General features: G+C 37.7%; 1 protein-coding gene across 7 annotated transcripts in view; it reads right to left on the reverse strand.

Annotated features, from left to right (window-relative positions):
* Positions 1-932: 932 nt before the first annotated feature.
* Positions 933-24,334, reverse strand: part of LOC131949396 (uncharacterized) — a 23,953-nt gene continuing 551 nt past the window's right edge. For 4 of the 7 annotated variants that reach the window (XM_059311267.1, XM_059311269.1, XM_059311266.1 and 1 more), the window contains exons 2-11: positions 23,738-24,334; positions 17,866-18,146; positions 17,005-17,146; positions 16,701-16,806; positions 15,649-15,731; positions 15,116-15,232; positions 14,804-15,025; positions 14,401-14,475; positions 10,883-11,039; positions 933-1,340 (exon numbers count right to left, since the gene is read on the reverse strand). The exon at positions 23,738-24,334 is cut by the window's right edge. In XM_059311267.1, coding sequence (XP_059167250.1) covers positions 1,169-1,340; positions 10,883-11,039; positions 14,401-14,475; positions 14,804-15,025; positions 15,116-15,232; positions 15,649-15,731; positions 16,701-16,806; positions 17,005-17,146; positions 17,866-18,146; positions 23,738-24,334 — 1,952 coding nt within the window. In that variant the 3' untranslated portion in view covers positions 933-1,168. The remainder of the gene's footprint in view (positions 1,341-10,882; positions 11,040-14,400; positions 14,476-14,803; positions 15,026-15,115; positions 15,233-15,648; positions 15,732-16,700; positions 16,807-17,004; positions 17,147-17,865; positions 18,147-23,737) is intronic. The other 3 variants (XM_059311272.1, XM_059311270.1, XM_059311271.1) reach the window with 3 other exon arrangements.

The raw sequence follows: 24,334 nt of genomic DNA on the forward strand, positions 1-24,334 counted from the left end.
GTTTTAAAAATAGGGCAAAAATTAAAGCCGTTTGGTAACCATCGATTACAATCATTTTTATATTTGTGTATCGAATATAAGCCGTTGAAAAGCCATTTATAATTGTTTCATCAATCAAATATTTTCAAATACTACCCTCTCCTCTCAACCGCAATGGATAGGGAGAGTAAAAAATTAGTAAAGGTATCCAATAGATTAAGATACTAAAGTGACCCACGCTTTTCTTTATAGTAATTTAAATAGTCGTGTATAATTTGTTTTCTGTTTTTTAGTGCATTATTACATAAAAGCTTGTTATTAAAACGTATTTTAAGAATTTTTTTACAAGCTTCTATTAAACTTACTTCCTTCTGTCGTCAGTCATCAGTCTATAGCTCGATACGCCCGAGCGAAATTTTGGACACTTCTAACTGACAGATTTGCTTCAATGTTGGCACGCAGGTCAAGACATGAAAACAATGCAACATGACATTAAATTTGACTCTGGATGTCTAATTAATTTTTTCTGAATTAATTAAAATTTTGTCCAAATTAGTAGGCTGTCTCATAAAACTATTCCGCTCTATTAGACACGCGTCATCACGTTCATAAGGTGCGCAATGGTTTTTAGTCATGTTGAGGTACTGAATTTTTTTAAATAAAAAACGTTTCAATAACCAGCTTTTATGTAATAATGAACTAAAAAGGAGAAAATAAATAATTTTCTTTAAATACATAATAATACACTACTATTTAAATAACTAAAAAGAAAAGCATGGGTCTCTTCCTAAATATTAGTGAAGGTATCAAATAGATACTAAATAACCCACGCTTTTCTTTATAGTTATTTAAAGAGTAGTGTATAATTTATTTTCTACTTTTTAGTGCATTATTACAAAAAGCTTGTTATTAAAACGTTTTTTAATGAATTTTTAATAAATTATTTAAAAAAAAAATTTAAAACATTTTTATTAAACAATTGTACTGAAAGATCACCCCTTTTACTGTAATGTAAGAATATATAACAACGTTTAGGGGAGATCACTCCCGCTGTATTTTTTTAATATCTCAGGACAACATTTTATAATGTAATTTAATATGTGCTAATATGTTATTTATGTGGGTTCATTGACGCTAAGAAAGGGTTAGAAAAGTCAATGATAAAAATTCTTTCACAGTCTTGATGACGTCAACATTTGACTCCAACGTCCTCGTCATGTGTGCAGCCGTGGAATCCCCAGATCCCATGGGAACACTTGACCAGAGCCGTCTCAGTCCCCTCACACGTTACGTCATCCAGGTGAATGGGCATGTGGTTACCAGCACCATAATAGGCATTTCCATTAAAGGTGGGCTTATTCCTAAAATAGAAGAACATTTCCATAAAAGGTGGGCTTATTCCTAAAATAGAAGAACATTTCCATAAAAGGTGGGCTTATTCCTAAAATAGAAGAATATTTCCATAAAAGGTGGGCTTATTCCTAAAATAGAAGAAGATTTCCATAAAAGGTGGGCTTATTCCTAAAATAGAAGAACATTTCCATAAAAGGTGGGCTTATTCCTAAAATAGAAGAACATTTCCATAAAAGGTGGGCTTATTCCTAAAATAGAAGAACATTTCCATAAAAGGTGGGCTTATTCCTAAAATAGAAGAACATTTCCATAAAAGGTGGGCTTTTTCCTAAAATAGAAGAAGATTTCCATAAAAGGTGGGCTTATTCCTAAAATAGAAGAACATTTCCATAAAAGGTGGGCTTATTCCTAAAATAGAAGAACATTTCCATAAAAGGTGGGCTTATTCCTAAAATAGAAGAACATTTCCATAAAAGGTGGGCTTATTCCTAAAATAGAAGAATATTTCCATAAAAGGTGGGCTTATTCCTAAAATAGAAGAACATTTCCATAAAAGGTGGGCTTATTCCTAAAATAGAAGAACATTTCCATAAAAGGTGGGCTTATTCCTAAAATAGAAGAACATTTCCATAAAAGGTGGGCTTATTCCTAAAATAGAAGAAGATTTCCATAAAAGGTGGGCTTATTCCTAAAATAGAAGAACATTTCCATAAAAGGTGGGCTTATTGATAAAATAGAGGAACATTTCCATAAAAGGTGTGCTTATTCCTAAAAAAGTCATTGTTCTATAAACCGTGGGCTTATGCCTAAAATATAATTATATTTAAATAAAAGATGGGCTTATTACTAATATAGAATTATATTTCCTTAAAAGGTGGGTGTATTGCTAAAATATAATAATATTTCCATAAAGGGTGGGCTCATTCCTAAAACTGAATAATTTCTCCATTCAAGGTGGCCTTATTACTAAAATATAATGTTACTTTATTTGTTTTATACTATATATTTATTTTAGCTTTCAGGCTAAAGGAGTACGTTTGTTTTAATTTTTACTCTTTCAAATCAAATGCTAATTATAATGTTTAATACATATTTTGATGTTTTGTTAAGTTTAACAAATTCATTTTATTCACAATTATGATGCTTAATAAACCGGGAGTGATCTCCCCTAAACTTTCTCGAATATTCTTATATAAAATAACAAGGAATGGGAACTCGGGCTATAGACATGATTTTTAATCCATTTTAAATACTTAAAGTTTTTAAAATAGAATAAAATCTCGTAGACAAAAGCATTGCACACCAAGTGAACGCCAAATAAAAAAGTGCATAGTAGTGCGCAATATTATTAGTAATTTACATGCGTTTTTTGAGAAATCGGAAATAGCGTAAATTAGTACTTTCGGTCAACGAAAATTACTCAAAATTTGACAGAAGGTAGAGAATTAGATCTTTTACTTACATGTGAAATTTCATTTATCTATCTGAAATAGTACTCAAGTTATAGGCTTTTGAAAAATTCAAAGTAGAAAAAGTACCACTTCCAGTTATCGGAAATCGCTCAAAAGTTGATACGGATCTACGATTTTGATAAAATACTTATATATGAAATTTCATCAACCTAGCTGTAACGGTACTCAAGTTATCGTGTTTACACACGGACACACACACACACACACACACAGACAGACACACAGACAGACAGACACACAGACATACGGACAAAATTGCAAAATTATGTTTTTCCGTATCAGTGAGATGTAAAACGTCGAGATTTGTAAAAATCTCGATTTTTTTTTGAACGATTACAAGACTTTCTCTATTATTCGTATAAACGAGAAAGTAAAAAAGTAGACAAAACGAGTCAATTTAAAATAAACCGGGAGTGATCTCCCCTAAACTTTCTCGAATATTCTTATATAAAATAACAGGGGATGGGAACTCGGGCTATAGACATTATTTTTAATCCATTTTAAATACTTAAAGTTTTAAAAATATAATAAAATCTCGTAGACAAATTAATTGCACACCAAGTGAACGCGAAATAAAAAAGCGCATAATAGTGCGCAATATTATTATTACTTTTAAAATTTACATTAGTTTTTTGAGAAATCGGAAGTAGCGTAAAGTACTACTTCCAGTCAACGGAAATGACTCAAAATTTAATAGAAGGTAGAGAATTAGATCTTTTACTTACGTATGAAATTTCATTTATCTATCTGAAATAGTACTCAAGTTATAGGCTTTTGAAAAATTCAAAGTAGAAAAAGTACCACTTCCGGTTGTCGGAAATCGCTCAAAAGTTGATACGGATCTACGATTTTGATAAAATACTTATATATGAAATTTCATCAACCTAGCTGTAACGGTACTCAAGTTATCGTGTTTACACACGGACACACACACACACACACACACACACACAGACACACAGACATACGGACAAGATTGCAAAATTATGTTTTTCCGTATCAGTGAGATGCAAAACGTCGAGATTTGCAAAAATCTCGATTTTTTTTTTTTGCACGATTACAAGACTTTCTCTATACTTCGTATATACGAGAAAGTAAAAATCAAATCAACTAAAATCATCGTACACACTAATAAAATTTGGCTGTGAGATATTTTGTATGAGATATTTTGTCTAAGATAATTTGTCCATGATATCATTTGTCCTGATATATTTTGTCCTGGTATCTTTTGTCCGTGAGATCATTTGTCCTGAGATATTTTGTCTGAGATAATTTGTCCTGTCACCAAAATATAATTATCTTTCCATTAAAGGTGGGCGTATTCCTAAAATATAATTATATGTTCATAAAAGTCGGGCTTATTTCTAAAATAGAACTATATTTTCATAATCATCATCTTTCCTTTGATGCCCCTGGGGAGCAAAGGGCTGCAACCACACATTTCCAGCGGACTCTGTTTTGGGCTGCTCCCTTTATCTGTGCCCATGTGAGCCCAGCTGCCTTAGCCTCTTCCTCAGCCTTTCTTTTCCAGGTTTTCTTTGGCCGGCCCACTTTCCCTTTTCCTTGGGGATTTCAGTCCATAGCATTTTTTGTAATATTATTTTTTCTCTCTTCTTAACGTGTGTCCGATTCATCCCCATTTACGGGCCTTGACGTCATAATCTATTGGCTGTTGTTTTGAAATTTGCCACAGGTCTTTGTTTGATATTTTGTCTGGCCATCTTATTATAAGTATATGTCCTAAGCATTTATTGGTGAACGGCTGTAGCCCAGAGGCGTAGCGGGGGGCGGGGGTGCGGACCGCACCGGGTGACACCATTTAGGGGGTGACGCCAAGGCAAAAAATAGCAAAATATATATAGAAAAATTTGAGGGGGTGCAAATCAAAAGTTTGTGGGAGGAGGAGGGTGCAAATCGAAAGTTTGGTGGGGGTGCAAATCGTAAATTTGTTCTCGGGAAGGGTCGCTACGCCTCTGGGGGTGACACCATTAAGTGCCGCACCAGGTGACACCCGACCTCGCTACGCCACTGCTGTAGCCTATCGATATTTGCCTTTGTAACCCTCCAAGTCTCCAAGCCATAGAGTAGCACTGCCTTAACATTTGTGTTGAAAATCCCAATTTTGCTCCGGAGTGACAGGGCCGTGGACCTCGACATCGGGCGCAGTGAGTTGAAGGCACATCTAGCCTTGTTGATACGGCATTTTATGTCCTCATCTGCTCCCCCGTCCTTATTGATCACGCTTTCCAGATATGTGAATGTGTTTGTTTCACGTAAATCTTCTCCATTCAGCTGTATCGGCAGGTCCTGGCTGTTATTGATTCTGATGACCTCTGTTTTATTTTTATTTATTTTTAGTCCAACTTTGATGGCTTCTTCAGATAGCCGATTTAGTTTAGCTTGCGTATGTTGATGCTTGTCAGAAAGTAGGCAGATGTCATCGGCAAAATCAAGATCCTCCAGCCTTTTGGTGAAACTCCACTGGATTCCTGTGTCGTTTTTTTTTTTTTGTGGTTTTCAGCATGATCCAGTCGATTACCATCAAGAATATCATTGGCGATACCATACATCCCTGTCTCACTCCCCTCTTCACGGTGAAGGGTTTTGTTAGTTTTATTGTGTATTACCTGACTGGTGGAGTCTTCAAATAGTTTCTGTGTGATAGATATAAATTTTGTGGGTATTCCATATTGTTTCATTAACTTCCAGATAACATCTCTATTTACACTGTCAAACGCATTTTCGAAGTCGTGAAAAGTCATGTATAGGGGGGATTGCCACTCAAGGGACTGTTAGATAATGATGCGCAGCGTGGCAATGTGGTCAGTACATAACCTGTCTTGACGAAAACCAGCTTGTTCTTGTCTCAGCTTTTTTCCAAGGCATCTCTAAGTCTCTCTAGGACGATTCTTGTCAGCACCTTACTTGGGACTGAAAGAAGCATTATCTCATTATTTCATTATCTCATCTCATTATCCCTCTCCAGTTGTTGCATTGTGTCAGGTCTCTCTTCTTTGGCAGTTTTATCAGGCAGCCCAGTTTCCTGTCAAATGGGATTATCTAATTTTCCCAAATCTGCTTAAGTAGAGGATGTAATATGTCTGCTGATATGGCTGGGTCTGCTTTTTGTGCCTCTGGTGGGATACCGTCCGGGCCAGCTGCTTTGCCATTTTTCAAGATCTTTATTATTCTTATTATTTCTAGCTTTGTGGGGGGGGGGGTGAATCTGTACTCACATTTAGTAGGTGTTATATGGGATGGTTGATTTTAGGATTGTTTAGAATCTCCTCAAAGTGCTGCACCCATCTGTTTCTCTGTACTGTGTTACTTGTTAAGATATTTCCTACTTTATCCTTTACTGGTTTGTTGGGATTAATATTTTTGCCTAATATGGTTCTGGTTACTTCATAGAGCCTCTTCATATTTCCTTGTCCTGCTGCAGTTTCTCTCTTCGCTGTCATCTCTTGTATGAACTGACTTTTGTCTTTTTTTTTTTTTTTGCACTTTTCCTAACCATGCCATTTACTTCGAAATAATGTGTTTTGAGGTTTATTTTCTCTTTGTTATCCTTACATGTGTTCATCTTCTACTTTATATCTTTTCTATCTTCCATTTTGGCCCATGTCTCTGTTGTGATCCATTCTTTTTGTTCATTTTTTTTCCTTCCCAATATGTCAGTGCATGTTGACTTCCATAATCCCTGTATTCCTAGCCATTTTTGCTCTACTGTTTCTTCTGCCAGGCTGGAGAGTGCTTCATACCTATTTTTTGCTACGCAGTTAAAGTCTTCCTTTATTTTTGGACACCTAAGAAATGTTGTATTGAATTTAAAGTGTTGTTTACCAGCTCGATCCCTGTATGATTTTAGTTTTGATTTTAGTGTTGCAACCACGAGTTGGTGGTCTGAGGCTGCATCTGCACCTCGTTTCGCCCTAACATCCATTAAACTTCTTCTCCATTTTCTGGAAACTGTGATGTGATCAATTTGGTTCTTTGTTTTGCCATCGGGTGACGTCCAGGTGATCTTATGTATATCTTTATGAGAGAAAATTGTCCCCCCTATAATTAGATCATTAAATGCACAGACATCAGCCACTAGTTCCCCGTTTTCGTTTATTACGAATATTGCGATCAAAGCATTTGTTGCTTCTGGAGTCATCATTATGGCTACACCTTGTGTGTGTTCATTATCTTCATCCTCGTGGCCTGAGTAGATGACAGTCTCTCCCGAGACCAACCTAGTTTGGCCACTGCCATTCCATCGTGTATCACTTAATCCTAGGTCTTTTAATTTATACCTCCTCATTTCTTTGGCGACCTGTGCTGATCTGCTGCATTCATATAAGGTTCTGATGTTCCAGGTCCCTAATCTGGTTATAGTCCTGAGAGTTAGGAGATTTGTCAGCAGACTAGCTTCCTTGAGGCTTTCACTAGTAGGCGTCATGAGCTCTTCTCGAGAGGAACATCCTCGACCAAGTTGATGTTAGGTTTGTGTACTTGCAGTTTCTGTAGCGGTTCCTTTTTTACAAGATAAGGTTGCTAGCCTTATGTTTCAACCCCCAACCTGGAGGACCAGATGTTAGCTTTGGTCTGACCCCTACCCGTGCAGACCTTCCCAGCTTGGTTGAACCTACCAGGAGTTTACACTCCCGCTGGTATAGCTCTGAACTCGTAAGGATACACAAACTGCCAAGCCATGACAAAGCTATAACATCTTTTTCATAAAAGGTGGGCTTATTCCTAAAATAGAATAATATTTCCATGAAAGATAGGTTATAAACCCTATGATATGATAATAGTACATCCATATAAGATGGGCCTAACCCTATGATATAATAATATCATGCTCATATAAGTTGACCCTAACCATATGATATGATAATAGCATGCTCATATAAGATGGGCCTAACCCCAACACTATGATATGATAATATCATGTCCATACAAGGTTGGCCTAACCCTATGATATGATAATATCATGTCCATATAAGATCGCCCTAACCCCCACACTATGATATGATAATATCATGTCCATATAAGATGGGCCTAACCCCCACACTATGATATGATAATAGCATGCTCATATAAGATGGGCCTAACTTCAACACTATGATATGATAATAACATGTCCATATAAGGTTGGCCTAACCTTATGGTATGATAATATCATGTCCATATAAGATCGCCCTAACCCCCACACTATGATATGATAATAGCATGTCCATATAAGGGCTACAGGACATTACCCCCCGTGGATATTTCCCCCCCCCCCGGATATTTCCCCCCCCCCCCGTATTTACCCCCCGGAACAATAACCCCCCTGTCAATTACCCCTCTGTCAATTACCCCCCCCCTCGAGGGGAATTACCCCCCCCCCCCCCTCTCAAATTAAAATCCTAACTCTAACTAGAATGTTATCCCTATATACTACTTTAACCCAAATCTTAACCCCTTAACGCCGACAGTCGCGTTTTCGCGACATACCGATTTAACGCATAGTATTTGCGCATATGTACATTTATCCTACTGCTGCTGGTCGTTGTGTATTGGGGACATCCAGACGGTTGTATCGGTACCAACGGTCACGTGGTCAAGTCGAAATTTATGACGTCACACTCTCTTGAGTCGCGCGCATCGTAATTTTTTTGACTTCGTGAATTCGGCCAACTTACATTGATTATTATTACTAAATAGGTGATCCGTCTCTGCTACAAAAAATACTAATAGCTTTATTATTCATTCTTTTATGTATATAAACAACATAAAACACATATGAGAATAATTTTGGAAGTTATCTGCTAATTACGGTTTGTCGCGTTTTCGCGACATCCGGCAATAAGACATCAAATGGAACTTGGGTGCCAAGCAGGTATAACGAAATACGATGCATCGCCAAGCTGTCTTTCATTCAAGTATGATTATAAATAAGTAAAGAATTTACAATATGGTCTTCGCCTATATATAAAAGTGCACTTTAAAACGTTACGGTCCATATGGTAGGTGAAGTAGAGTTCACCTGTTTCATTGACATTAGCATATGGAGAGAGAGCGATGCTTGAATAATGTGATCATGTTGCTGGGTACAATATAACGAATTTAGCTTTGAAATAGTGTTGTATAATATTAGGAGAACATAAAAAAAAATAGACAACAGGAAGTGAGGTGGTGGACCACTATCCTGGATACCACCAAATAAAGGTCTTCACAGTGGCCTTGACAATAATAACACTGAGCATAGACCTACACCTCGTAATAAATACAGTAAGGTTGAGTGCTGACACACATACCCTTTGAGGTGCTATTGAATAACCACATTAGTGTCATTATACTGGCATTTAGTACCTACAGCAGTGTTATTGAGTACCCACATCTTCAGCACTGAGTACCAACATCAGTGACACTGAGCAACCACAGTTTGAGCACTAAGCACTCACAGCAGTGCTACTGAGTACCCACTGCTAAGGATGAGTACCTATATCAACGTTATCGATTACCAACAGCTCCAGCGCTGAGTACCCACAGCAGTGACACCAAGAACCGACTGCAGTAACACTGAGTACCCACAGCTTCAAAAGTGAGTACCCACAGCTTCAGCACTCAGTACACATGGCTTCAACACTCAGAACCCACTGTTTCAGCACTGAGTACCCATACCACTGGCAATATGTAGCTACAGCACTGTCATTAGTAGTCAATATCAGAATCAGTCGAGAACAATAGCCGTAGCACGAATTGGAAACATAGGGTACCATCAACAATAGCAGTGAGTACCCACACCGGTGGCACTGAGTACCTACAGCAGTAACACTAAGTACCCACAGCAGCTGCATTGAGCATGGACGAATATACAATGGCTGAACACTGTCATTTAGGACATTATTTGTTCACGTGCTTTGTGTGTATAGCAAATATAGGTCAAATGAGAAATATGCGTCTTTATTAGTTGACCTTAAATAAGAGTTCACGAAAATTACGTAACCAGGGACAACTAAGGCTCTACACATTGAAGGAAGTCCTTCCATATGTAGTGTGTTACTGTAGTGTAGTAGAATTACGACAGCAAGACATCAAAATACCTATTCATAAGAGTTAGTCAGTGAGCAGGTGCAGCAGAGTTATGTAACACTATGCCTGAGCTAATAAAATATAGTTTTCATGAGTTTTGCAAGTGATTCTACATCTCCTTGCATGTCCGTATGTTTAGTTTCTGATATTTTATTGTTTGTGCATGGATATTTAGAGAAACATGTGACAGTAAAAATAGTAAAATGACCCGGACTAAAAAAATATTAAATTACTGTTTGGTCCATAAGTGCCTGATGTCGCGTTTTCGCGACATACCGTAATTATCATCAAAAATAAGTCAAAATTCAAAAACAACTAAACACCTCAAATTCAGTGTCAGTATGATGAGAGAAAATCAGCACAAATAATTTTTTACACGCTTGGAACATAATTCAGGAATTAAGGGGATAAAAAAAAGACCAAAACCTAAGCATCCACCTTAGCCTAAAACTTCACACAAAACCAAAACCAAAGCCAGACACAACCCTAACCCTAAAACTAGCTCTAACCCTAAACTAGCTCTAACCCTAACCCTAACCCTAACACTAACCCTAGCCCTAGCCATAGCCCTAGCCCTAACCCTAACCCTAACCCTTACCCTAACCCTAGCCCTAGCCCAAGCCCTAACCCTAGACCTAACTCTAACCCTGTCCGGGGGGGGGGGGGTAATGTCCTACTGGGCGGGGGGTAATTGACAGGGGTGTATTTACTCTGTGGGGTAATGTCGGGGGGGGGGAATATCCGGGGGGTAATTGACAGGAGTGAAATGCCCTGTTCCCCCATATAAGATGGCCCTAACCCCCACACTATGATGTGATAATATCATGTCCATATAAGCTGGCCCTAACCCCCACATTATGATATGATAATAGCATGTCCATATATGATGGGCCTAACTCCAACACTATGATATGATAATATCATGTCCATATAAGATGGGCCTAACCCCTACACTATGATGTGATAATATCATGTCCATATATGATGGGCTACAATCTCAATGAATTTATTACGTGTTAAATCCCAGCTGATGACAAACAACTAGAGCAGCTTTTTCATCAAAGTGGTCATCACAAACTGTACCCCACTGTCCTCCATGAAAGATTTCTAGTCGCCCTTCGCGTCCTATTGTTCCATTATGAATAAGTCGTATAGAGCCATCTGTCAGCCCTGTGGATATATACAACTTTATTTTATAGAGCCATGTGTCAGCACTTAGAAAACATACAACTTTATTTTATAGAGCCATATGTCAGCACTTAGAAAACATACAACTTAATTTTATAGAGCCATATGTCAGCACTTAGAAAACATACAACTTAATTTTATAAAGCCATATGTCAGCACTTAGAAAACATACAACTTAATTTTATAGAGCCATATGTCAGCACTTAGAAAACATACAACTTTATTTTATAGAGCCATATGTCAGCACTTAGAAAACATACAACTTAATTTTATAGAGCCATATGTCAGCACTTAGAAAACATACAACTTTATTTTATAGAGCCATATGTCAGCACTTAGAAAACATACAACTTAATTTTATAAAGCCATATGTCAGCACTTAGAAAACATACAACTTAATTTTATAAAGCCATATGTCAGCACTTAGAAAACATACAACTTAATTTTATAGAGCCATATGTCAGCACTTAGAAAACATACAACTTTATTTTATAGAGCCATATGTCAGCACTTAGAAAACATACAACTTAATTTTATAGAGCCATATGTCAGCACTTAGAAAACATACAACTTTATTTTATGCAGCCATATGTCAGCACTTAGAAAACATACAACTTAATTTTATAGAGCCATATGTCAGCACTTAGAAAACATACAACTTAATTTTATAGAGCCATATGTCAGCACTTAGAAAACATACAACTTAATTTTATAGAGCCATATGTCAGCACTTAGAAAACATACAACTTAATTTTATAGAGCCATATGTTAGCCATGATACCTTGAGTACTATTTCAGCTATGTTGACAAAATTTCATTTAAATATATTATATCAAACGTGTGGTTTTCTATCAACGTTTGAGCGATTTCCGGTAATTGGAAGTGAAACGTATTCTAATTTCAGTCTCTTAGAAGCTGATAATTCGAAATTCGAATACGTAGCGAGGGAAGCGGGGGGGGGGGGGGGGGACCGCACCAGGTGACACCATTTAGGGGGATGACACCAAGGCAAAAATATTGTAAACTATATACTGAAAATGATTAATTGAAATGAATTAAATAGTCTTTTAAAAGCAAGGGGGGGGGGTGACACCATGGCGAAAACCTGCTAATGATAAAGAAAACATGCAACATCCAGCTTAATTTATATATGAATATAGATACAAATCGTTAGTATTATCTTAAAGCAATCACCGTGGGGGTGACGGGTGATGGGGGCGGGGGCACTGACAACAACTCAACGTTGTAATATATATGCCTGAGGAAAAGGGTTTGGTTGAGAATCGTAATAACCTATATGTTAATCCATGTATGGGGTTGGGTTGGGGGGTGGTAAAAAATTAAATACATATATATTTATATTTATATATATTCTTACGGGGGGAGGGGTGACACCATTAAGTGCCGCACCGGGTGACACCCGACCTCGCTACGCCACTGAATCTAGATCTAGTCAGTATAAATTCTAGATTATCTAGAAAAGTACAAGATTCAGTAGCAATAGATCTGGTACATTACAGTATCACACGTGAGACCACTTAACCCCTACAAAAACCCCAATAAAACTGCTAATCTACTTCTGAGGTAAAAGCCACTGCTGTTCTTAGATCTCAGCCAGTCTGGGTAGCATGATGTAATTTATGACCCTCATGGTCCGGCAGGGAAGTGATCAGACACTTACCGATGCTCTCCCCTCAAAATGTTTTTACCTACATGATACCCAGCCCCTACCTGTTTCTAGCCCACCATAAAACTTCATCTCTTGGTAACATGGGCTTACTGTTCTCAGCCCAGCAGAGATGGTATGTTATGTAATTTACGACCATCATGGTCCAGCAGGGTGGAGACCAAAAGGAATCAGTACCACTGCCCTCCCCTCAAAATTTCTCACCTCCATGATACCCAGCCCCACTTGTTTCTAACCCATTATACAAATTCATCTCTTTGTAGGTAACATGGATTGCTGCTCTTAGATCTCAGCCAACCAGAGATAGCATCTCTTATGTAATTTATTACCCTCAGGGCCCAGCAGGGAAACAAAGGGGAAATCAGTACCACTGGTCGGCTTCTAAATTTAACTCAACTCAGTCTAGTATCAGATACACATAATAGACAGGCATAAGTAATTTATTAAAGCCTCCTCAACAAAAATGTCAACTACTTTCTAGTATAAATTTTAAAACTTCAATTTAAGTAGCAGATTCTAGATCTAAGTCTAGTCATACCATCTATTTCAATTTCAGATAATTTCGTTTGCTAAATAAAATGATAAGAATATAGAGCTAGATTCTAGATCTTAGAGACAATTACATTTTTTAGATTTATTATTAGTGTATTTTTAATCTAATATAAATCTAAATTTTGTATTTAAAATTAATGAAATAAGTAGATTCTTGATTGTATGTTTACTTAGTGGAGCCAGTCACTCTAAATTTAGATCTAAATTTGTTTACAACGTGATTAGATTGAGAGCTAGATTCTTGATATTAATATTAAATAAATATTCCAATTAAATTTTATTATTACTTTTGACTTTGTTCTATTGCTATTAATATTTGTCAAGGCCGAGCATATTTGTTTTATTAACAGTTATCATTTACTAATTTAAGTGAAAACAAAGTGTCCAGAACATATTCGCATTTGATTTGCCGCTGTTTCATTTACACCACTTCGATAAATATTGGCTAAAAATTGACAGTGTCTACGTTCTATTGACTGCCGATCTCTATAAACTTGGTATAACCCTTGGCAGTCGAAATAAAGGAATTCCTTTAAATATACCACTTCGAGTATCACAACCTTGGCAGTCGAAATAAAGAAATCCCCTTAGATCTGCCCCTTCGAGTATCACAACCTTGGCAGTCGAAATAAAGAAATCCCCTTAGATCTGCCCCTTCGAGTATCACAACCTTTCACCGCACAGATCGCCATTTTAAATGTTTGCGTGTACACCGCGATGGCGGATGTTTACATACTGAACGATCTTAGACGTCATATGCAAGGACTCTATACTGTTTTAGTTATGTAGACAAACTTGATATATAATTATAAGATTTTACACTTGAATAACCTTAATTTTTGAGAGACTTCCAAATGGTATTTTACTCGGGTCTCTCATATTCACATAAAATTACTACCATCTCAGTTAGATCAACGAAATTTTACAAGTAGGTATACGATTGTATAAGATTGTATTCACTTAAGTCTCCCAAATCATGAGTGATTATCATGACGAGTGTCCACGAATTCCTTTTGATATGGTAGCAACGCTCTAAGGTAGCGCCATAAGAAAATTAATTTAGCTAACTCACATTCATAGAAAACAGAAATATAAAATGCTCACCTAACGCAACTTGCAAATTTTCGAGTTTCTCTGACGTTTGGTTTAATAATTGTGTCAAATGGTGAATCTTTTTATCTGTTCATATATGAATATAACTGAAGTAGCAGTATTATTTTTAAAACATTCATTTGTCTAAACTATGCAAGTAATATATTCATATGCAACCATCAATGACCTGTGTTAGAGTATTTATGGTTATGTGTGCTTTAACGACAGATATTTTGACCTTTGACCTTAAGGATTTGAGCAAAGGTAGTTTCACCACAGTGGGGGTTTGACTACAGAGACTTTGACCACAAGTAGTTTTTATAACTATATATATATATATATATATATATATATATATATATATATATGCAAGATATACTTCCCTTACAGTAATGGTAGTAGTAAGAAAACTGACCTAGTTCATCAAATTTGTTGTCGGAAAGAGATTTTGATTCCTGAAATTCTTGGAATGTATCCCGTAGCTGAGCAAGTGAATATCTCTGCGAGTCGAGCCGGTCGTTGAGACTCTGCTTCTCGTGACTCAACTGCTCTTCTATGTTCGACATGTGTTGCTTTAAGCTCTGAAGTCCTGCCGCAAAGTGCCGACTTTGTTGGTGCAATAAACCCATCGCTTTAGCTGCTCAACAAATAAGGACGAAAGGCTTAGTGATAGGGACATACGAGTTAAGGTTAGATTAAATCTAATTTACTGTCTACAAGTACTCACCCTGAACATTTAAAGTACTTGCCATGCTGTCTTCTGTCGCGTTCAAATGAGCTTTTATTTCTTCATCTTTTGAGATGGCCGTCATGAGATCCTGTCTGACTTTGATATATGCCACAGCTGTTCAAAGATGAAATGTGTTTCATATAGTTATAGATAGGAGTCACTCAATCTATGCTTTTAAAATCGGTTAAAAAAAAGGAAGGTTGAAACCATCATTTTTTATTTTATTCACAAAAACGGGTTCTGGTAAATGACATAAAATAACATTTGTATATCAAACTTTGGTTTTTACACAACATAAACTGGTAAAAATGTGTACATCAAACTTCGGTTCTTAGAAAACACAAACTAGCAAACATTTTTAAATTTAAACTTCTAATTTGACACCCAGAAACCCCCCCCCCCCCAAAAAAAAAAACGGTTTTTTGAAATGTACACTAAATTGTTCTCAAAAAATTAATAACGACTTATAATTATTATTTGATATTAAATACTAAAGACAGCAAAGATATAACTTTAAGCTAAATCTTTACCTTGTAAATTGATCTTCTTTTTCATCTCAATACAGTAGGTCGTCGTGTCAACAAGAATTTTTGTGACGTTAAACAGTAAAGACCTAAGGAGAGTTTTATATTGGTTTAGGTAGGTTCAGTTAGTTTAGTTTAGGTTGGGTTGAGTTAGGTTAGGTTAGGTTAGGTTAGGTTAGGTTAGGTTAGGTTAGGTTTGGTTTGTTTAGGTTTGGTTAGGTTTGGTTTGGTTAGGTTTGGTTAGGTTAGGTTTGGTTAGGTTAGGTTAGGTTAGGTTAGGTTAGGTTAGGTTAGGTTAGGTTTGGTTTGGTTAGGTTTGGTTAGGTTAGGTTAGGTTAGGTTAGGTTAGGTTGGGTTGGGTTGGGTTGGGTTAGGTTAGGTTAGGTTAGGTTAGGTTAGGTTAGGTTAGGTTAGGTTAGGTTAGGTTAGGTTAGTTTAGTTTAGGTTGGGTTGAGTTAGGTTAGGTTAGGTTAGGTTAGGTTAGGTTAGGTTAGGTTAGGTTAGGTTAGGTTAGGTTAGGTTAGGTTAGGTTAGGTTAGGTTAGGTTAGGTTAGGATAGGTTAGGTTTGGTTAGGTTAGGTTAGGTTAGGTTAGGTTTGGTTTGGTTTGGTTAGGTTAGGTTAGGTTAGGTTAGGTTAGGTTAGGTTAGGTTGGGTTGGGTTGGGTTAGGTTAGGTTAGGTTAGGTTAGGTTAGGTTAGGTTAGGTTAGGTTAGGTTAGGTTAGGTTAGGTTAGGTTAGGTTAGGTTAGGTTAGGTTAGGTTAGGTTAGGTTAGGTTAGGTTAGGTTAGGTTAGGTTAGGTTAGGTTAGGTTAGGTTAGGTTTGGTTAGGTTAGGTTTGGTTAGGTTAGGTTTGGTTTGGTTTGGTTTGGTTTGGTTTGGTTTGGTTTGGTTAGGTTAGGTTAGGTTAGGTTAGGTTAGGTTAGGTTAGGTTAGGTTAGGTTAGGTTAGGTTAGGTTAGGTTAGGTTACGTTTGGTTTGGTTTGGTTTGGTTTGGTTTGGTTTGGTTTGGTTTGGTTAGAATAAGATGGGTTAAACACTTAAGTTTAAACAACAAAACCTGAGAATAGATTGTATGTTGTCGTTTTTCTCTCGATCTTTCATCAACTGCTCTATCCTCTGCTCCGTAACGAAAATTCTTTCTGACAGTCGCACCCCAGGAGATTCTTAAATCAAGTCATTAAAATAAATTGTATGGCTATTAATTAAAATCTTCGATAAAAGCCAACTTGTTTAGTTTAAACATCTAATGTTTAAAAAAAAAACGAATGTTACACAAGTGATCTTATATAAGAAGTTTAGATTGTGATCTGTACAGATTTCTTTGGCTTTAGATTGTTAGCCACTTAGAAAATGTGAAGTACCTTTTATTTCCACTTGGATCTTATCATAAGCAAAGTCCTCCATGAGCGTGTCATTGCCCATTGCTGTCAGCTTACAGACGTAGGTCCCGCCTAAAGCTGCCGTGGGGTTTGTCCATGTGATCGTCATCACCCAGGGTTCCCCCTGTTTGGTTAGAGAAAATGTTTTTTATCTTAACATACACCTTAACCGCCTGTTTGGTTGGAAAAAACAACCTAAACCAACACACTACCAAAACATCCTAACCCAATCCCCTAACCCAATCCCCTAACCCAACACCGTAACCCTAACCCAACACCGTAACCCTAACCCAATACCCTACCCCTAAACCAACACCCTAACCCTAACCAAACACAATAACCCAAACTAACGAAGGATCTAGAGCTAACTAGAGTTAGGCTGACATCATAACATTAATGTTGCAAAACTACATAGAAGTCTTTTGTACCGTACATTCATTTTGATCTCTTTACAAATGTTTTGTTTTTCACGTGTGGTGGTGATGTCAAACATCAATATCTAAAATGTCCAATAGCATCAATAATTTCCAGCTTTAGTAGCAGCCTCTTAGCAGGCTCGACGAATATGATTTTCGTCTTAAAATTTGGTTATCGTTATTGAAAAACAACATCCTTTTGTATCTCTTCGCTAATATGGACTGGGGGACATTCAAAGTTTCTTACACACAGACTAGTTGATTTTATTTATGACATGCAGTACGGTACGGTACTGTACGGTACGGTACGGTACGGTTTTGTTTTTCTGGCATTGCATCGTAACGTGCTGTGTTCTATTAGATTGGCTTGGGTTAGGGTATTGTGCTTTACTCAACTGGTCAACAGGTAGGCAACTGTTTTACTTACCTGATCAGGTACTGATCCGCTAATGTGAGCATTCTCTGTAAGCTGATCCCTTATTGGCATAGCGCCGTGTATCGCAGACAGTACAGCCAGTCTTCTCCGACTTTGGCCATCGTGTTTGTCTATTTCAAGACTGAGAGGCTTGTACTGCAGGGCCTGGCCTCTCTGGTCGGCTGGGTTAGGGTTAGGGTTAGGGTCTGTACTGCAAGTTACAGAAAATGTCTCCGTTTCTCCCACAGTTATTGACATCGGTCTTGCACTCAGTTCGATTCGTTTTTCAACATCTGAACATGTAAAGATTTTCAACATCTGAACATGTAAAGATTTTCAACATCTGAACATGTAAAGATTTTCAACTTCTGAACATGTACAGTTTTTCAACATCTAAACATGTACAATTTTTCAACATCTGGAAATGTAAAGTTTTTCAATATCTAAACATGTAATGTTTTTCAACATCCCGTGCTCCGCCACGGTGAATCTTTTTAAATGTACCAACAAGGGAACAAAACACAACTAAACACAAACACAAAGAAAACACAAACACAAACGCAAACACAAATGCAAACGCAAACGCAAAAACACAAACTAAAACACAAACACAAACGCAACACGCAAACACTAACATAAACACAAAAGAAAAACAAAAGTAAACACAAACACAAAAGAAAACGTATACACAAATAATGCAAACGCAAACTCAAATGTAAGCGCAAAAAAAAAACACAAATAAAAACGAAAACGCTAACGCAATACCAATAACATAAACACAACTTAAATGCAGACACAAACGCATAGTGTTCACAGTCTAGGCGGGCGCCAAAGCGAACCCTGCCCGAGCGCTGGCGAAACCGCCTGATCCAATTATTGACCGACTATTAAACCCCCAGCTTGTCCGCTAACCTAAAAGATAGAAGTAAACATAGAGGAGATTTAGGAGCGGATTCTAAACTCTTATTGAATTAAATTAATAATTAATTAGCAGTGCGTTCAGTGAATAAAATAGATAAAAGGCAGTATTTAAAATATCCGTGTCTTAACTACCATATTGCCCCCTATCAATCCATGCTAATTATAATATTCCAACAATAATGTATTATTGGACCTTCGGCGGAATGTGCATTCACATTTTTTTTATTACCGTGAGTTGAATTTCTTTTTACAAGCTTTTATTTAACTCACTTCCTCTGTCGTCAGTCGTCCGTCTAGATCGAAACGCCCGAGCGAAATTTAGGACACTTCTAACTGACAGATACGATTCATAGTGTTGGAACGTGGGTCAAAACATGAAGACAATGCACCGTGACATTATATTTGACTTAATAGGATGCCTAATTAATTTTTTTTATGAATTGATTAAAATTTTGACCAAATTAGTAAGCAGTTCTAACCAACTGCTCCACATGCGTTCATCATGTTCAATAGCGCGTCATCACGTTTAAGAGGTGCGCAATGGTTTTTAGTCATGTAACTCTATTGTAAATAAAAACATGTAAAGTACTAAAAAAATTTCATAGAAAACGTTTTAATAACAAGCTTGTATGTACTAATGAACTAAAAAGTAGAAAATAAATAATAGACTACTATTTAAATAACAATAAAGAAAAGCGTGTGTCCAGTGTTTCTTTCAGACTTTTTTCTCCGGGGGGGCACTTGAAATTTTCGGGGGGGGGGGGGGGCGGTAAACTTTCTTCGGTGGGGGGGGGCGGACACTGTTAAAAGTATATATTTTCTATATAAATTATATAAATTTCATTTCGTTCGGGGGGGGGCGGTAAAAAATTTTCGGGGGGGGGGGGGACTAAGCCCCCCCCCCCCCCCCCGAAGAGATGCCTGGAAGAAACTCTGCGTGTGTCTCTTCCTAAACATTAGTAAAGGTATTCCATAGATACTAAAGTGACCCACGCATTTCTTTATAGTTATTTAAATAGTAGTCTATAATTTATTTTCTACTTTTTAGTGCATTAGAACATAAAAGCTTGTTATTTAAACGTTTTTTATTAAATTATTTTTTAACTTACCTCTCCTTGCATAATTTTCAGTAATTACTTTTTACCCTACCCTTATTAAAATGTATCAAATTTTTCTAAGAATCTAAGCGAAATATTTATTAACATTGGTCCGTTTAATAGGTTGTAGCTATGTATGTGTGTATTGAATATTTTCCTCACATTATGCGAAAGACTAAAATCAGTGGCAACTACATACAAAATTGTTGTATAAATAAACCCTACCCAGTTATTCTTAATAAGACACTGCGATGCAAGTATGTTGTTGTTCACTTTTATGGTTCTAAATCCATAGCTGTGACGGAAGGAAGGAATGACTGTCACACTTCCATCAGCCTTATATTATAGACTAGCTGCATACCCCTGCTCCCCACCGTGAATCTTTTTTGAATGTGCCAACTTAGGAACATAACAAAACAAACACAAATGCAAACACAAACACAACGTAAATACAAACACAAAAGTAAACACAACACAAACGCACACGCGAAAACAATGCAAACACAAACACGATGCAAGCGCAAATACAAATGCTAGCGCATAAGCACAGCTTAAATACAAAAATAAACGCATAGTGCTCAGTCTAGCCGGGGGCGCCAAATCGCACCATGCCGGGGCGCCGGCGGAACCGCCTGATTCAACTTAGAAAACGACTATAATACCCCAACTTGTCCACAAAATAATTAAAAGGCAGTATTTAAAATATCCGTGTTTACCTACCACAGTGCATTTTATCAATCCATGATAATTATAATATTCTAACAATAATGTCTTATAGGGACGTCCGCGGAATTAGCATTCATATTTTTTTTATTAGCGTGAGTAGAATTTCTTTTTAAATTACCTCCCCTGGCAGAATTATACGAGTTTTTAACCCTTAAATGCATACCGGTACAAATCTGCAACATACCAGTTACCCTCCCATAAAATATTAGCCTAAACATGTTTTATTCTGTGCATCACGTTGTTTGACTGCTACAATGTTAACCTACAGCTTGCGCATGTCTAAGTGACCTAGATTTGTTTTACCACCAATCTCAAATGTGTGCATGATCACAAGGTCTTTTATATCAGCATTTTTGGTTGGCGTTTCAAAGTTCATCAAAGTCAAATAAACTGGTTTTGGAATTTCAAAAAATATGTTTCTGACAACCTAAGGTATGTATTACATATTGTATGTGTTGTTTTGAAAATCAATTCATAATTTATTTTAAAATCTTCACAAAACTTTGGTTGCAGTGCTGCAACGTTATGCAAATTGGCCTACTTTTGCATTTTTTTTTTACTTTATTCATCAGCATTGGTGATTATATAGTACCTTGTTTTTCTTCTAGTTTCAGCATAATCATTAATATAATCAATGTGAATCAAGGTGAAGAGTAATATGAAGTAGATGCTCTTGGTGATCCAGAGTATCTTCCTGAATCTCCTGGACCAGTGTGGACCCTAGATATCCTGGACCAGTGTAAACCCTAGATATCCTGGACCAGTGTGGACTCTGGATATCCTGGACCAGTGTGGACCCTGAATCTCCTGGACCAGTGTGGACCCTGGATCTCCTGGACCAGTGTGCACCCTAGATATCCTTGACCAGTGTGGACCCTGGATCTCATGGACCAGTGTGGACCCTAGATATCCTGGACCAGTGTGGACCCTGAATCTTCAGGACCAGTGTGGACCCTGGATCTCCTGGACCAGTGTGGACCCTAGATATCCTGGACCAGTGTGGACCCTGGATATCCTGGACCAGTGTGGACCCTAGATATCCTGGACCAGTGTGGACCCTGGATATCCTGGACCAGTTTGGGCCCTGGATCTCCTGTACCAGTGTGGACCCTGTATAAGTGTGGACCCTAGATATCCTGGACCAGTGTGGACCCTAGATATCCTGGACCAGTGTGGACCCTAGATATCCTGGACCACTGTGGACCCTAGATATCCTGGACCAGTGTGGACCCTGGATAAGTGTGGACCCTAGATATCCTTGACCAGTGTGGACCCTACATATCCTGGACCAGTTTGGGCCCTGGATCTCCTGGACCAGTGTGGACCCTAGATATCCTGGACCACTGTGGACCCTAGATATCCTGGACCAGTGTGGACCCTGGATCTCCTGGACCAGTGTGCACCCTGGATCTCCTGGACCAGTGTGGACCCTAGATATCCTGGACCAGTGTGGACCCTGGATCTCCTGGACCAGTGTGGACCCTAGATATCCTGGACCAGTGTGGACCCTGGATCTCCTGGACCAGTGTGCACCCTGGATCTCCTGGACCAGTGTGGACCCTGGATAAGTGTGGACCCTAGATATCCTGGACCAGTGTGGACCCTGGATCTCCTGGACCAGTGTGCACCCTGGATCTCCTGGACCAGTGTGGACCCTGGATAAGTGTGGACCCTAGATATTCTGGACCAGTGTGAACCCTAGATATCCTGGACCAGTGTGGACTCTGGATATCCTGGACCAGTGTGGACCCTAGATATCCTGGACCAGTGTGGACCCTGGATAATTGTGGACCCTGGATCTCTAGGACCAGAATGGACCCTGGATCTCCTGGACCTGTGTGGACACTAAGTCTCGTGGAATAGTGCAATGACAGGTGCAAATTCACATCAAGCTCAGTTTGTCACAAGTGCAACATATATCTTTGTTGTAACAAGATCAACAACTGTCTTAAAAAGTATCACCTTACTACATAATGTTGCAGACATGCAACATTTCGGATTTTAATTAAAGAACATGTATAAACAAAAAATATTTTTTTACTTGACTATACTCTTCATATACCTACCAAAACAATATAAAGATATTTTTTTCAATCATTATTAAAAAGTCATGCATTTATGGGGTTAATTAATTAGTTTTTAGCAGGCGCTTATACGTTTAAGCCAGTCTCTTTATGTTCTATCTTTGTAACAGTCTCTGTTATGATATGGTACATAGATGAATTATAAGTTTGTTAGAATAAAGTTATACAAGTGACATTACAATAGCAAATTATTAGAAACATTTATTGGAATACGACATGGGTATTTCGTTGGCTGGTTGATTGTATCATGAAACAAGCTAGAGGAAACAAACTAGAATCCAATGGAAACAATAACTCGAAGTCCTAGATTTCGCAGATGTGCGCTGCCTTTCTTGCACATAGTCAACAAAAATGCAGAACTAATTGTACTGGTTGAAGAAGCTGTAATAACCGATTTAATGATAACGGCACTTCCCATGCCGTTTATATTAGAATCAGCAACGATAAAAAGCGTACTCTAAGCCTATGTAAGTAACGAAGTAGTTCCTATGCCTATGCTCCTTAGGAAGCCGAAAGGATTACAAAAAAGAAAATCGAGTTTAGAGCAGCGGTTCTTAACCCGGGTTCAGTCGAACCAAAAAGGTTCGTTAAGTCAGTCTAAAAGCTTCGGCGGAGCACAAACTCAGCTCATATGATTCACGATCGGATTTCGTCAGTGACGACTATAAAACTATTAAGAAAGGTTCGGTGAATGTGCATATGAAACTGGTCTACTTAAATTGTCTTTAGAACGATTTCAATTTTTCGACTCACCGTTCCGGTGCAAACCCTTCCAATTTACCTTGGCTGACTGTTTATAATTTTAAAAAGCAGCTTAAAATTAGCTTTTATTTTATTTTCTACCAATTTTGGTGCCGCCCCCCCCCCTAGGGTCGGTGCTTCGCCGCCCCCCCCCCCCACCCTCCAGCTACGCCTCTGTATTCTGTGAGCCTCTGCAACAGAATCTTCCTAAAAGTATGTCTAAAATTTTTGTTAAGATAAAACTCAAGCATTTTTTCTTTACAAAAAAACATTTATACCCTAACCTATATTTTTAAGAGATTGTTTTGCACTTACTTTGTTTATAGATGTGACGTTGATTTATCTCTACTATATCTTGGTCAGACTGTGGTTTTTTCAGGTCTATGTTAGAGTCATGGTTATGGATAGGGTAAGGGTTAGGGTTATATTTAGGGTCAGGGCTATGGTCAAGAGATTTCCTGTTGGTCGTTATGAAATGCCATTTTCTTCTAACTAGATTTTTGGCATTAGAGATATCCACTTCTCTGATGTTTCCCATCTTTTCTAATTTCGAATTAATTTTTCCAGGACTTGTGATTTTCAAATCGTTTGTTTCTTCCTTTGAAAAATTTGAACTGGATTTCTCTCTTGCTGCAATAAATGTTTGCATATTTTCCTCTAAAATTTCAGCCTCTTCGTTTAATGTCTCACTCAATTCCGTGGTAGTTTCCATTGGTTTAGGAAACTGCTCAAGTTGTGGCGGTAACTTTTGAGAATTGAATGGAAGAATTCCTAGACGTTCCTGGACGTATTGTGAACTGGACAGACTATGTTGTCTGATTGCAGACTTTTCGATAGGGCTGGAGTTAGTGTTAAGGTTAGATATTGGCAATCTATTCCTATCTTTGCTATCTGGTGTGCAGTGTGTCGTGT

The sequence above is a fragment of the Physella acuta genome, unplaced genomic scaffold, assembly GCF_028476545.2.
Source record: "Physella acuta isolate Inbredline_101_S28 unplaced genomic scaffold, ASM2847654v3 ptg000693l, whole genome shotgun sequence".
Lineage (NCBI taxonomy): Eukaryota > Metazoa > Mollusca > Gastropoda > Physidae > Physella > Physella acuta.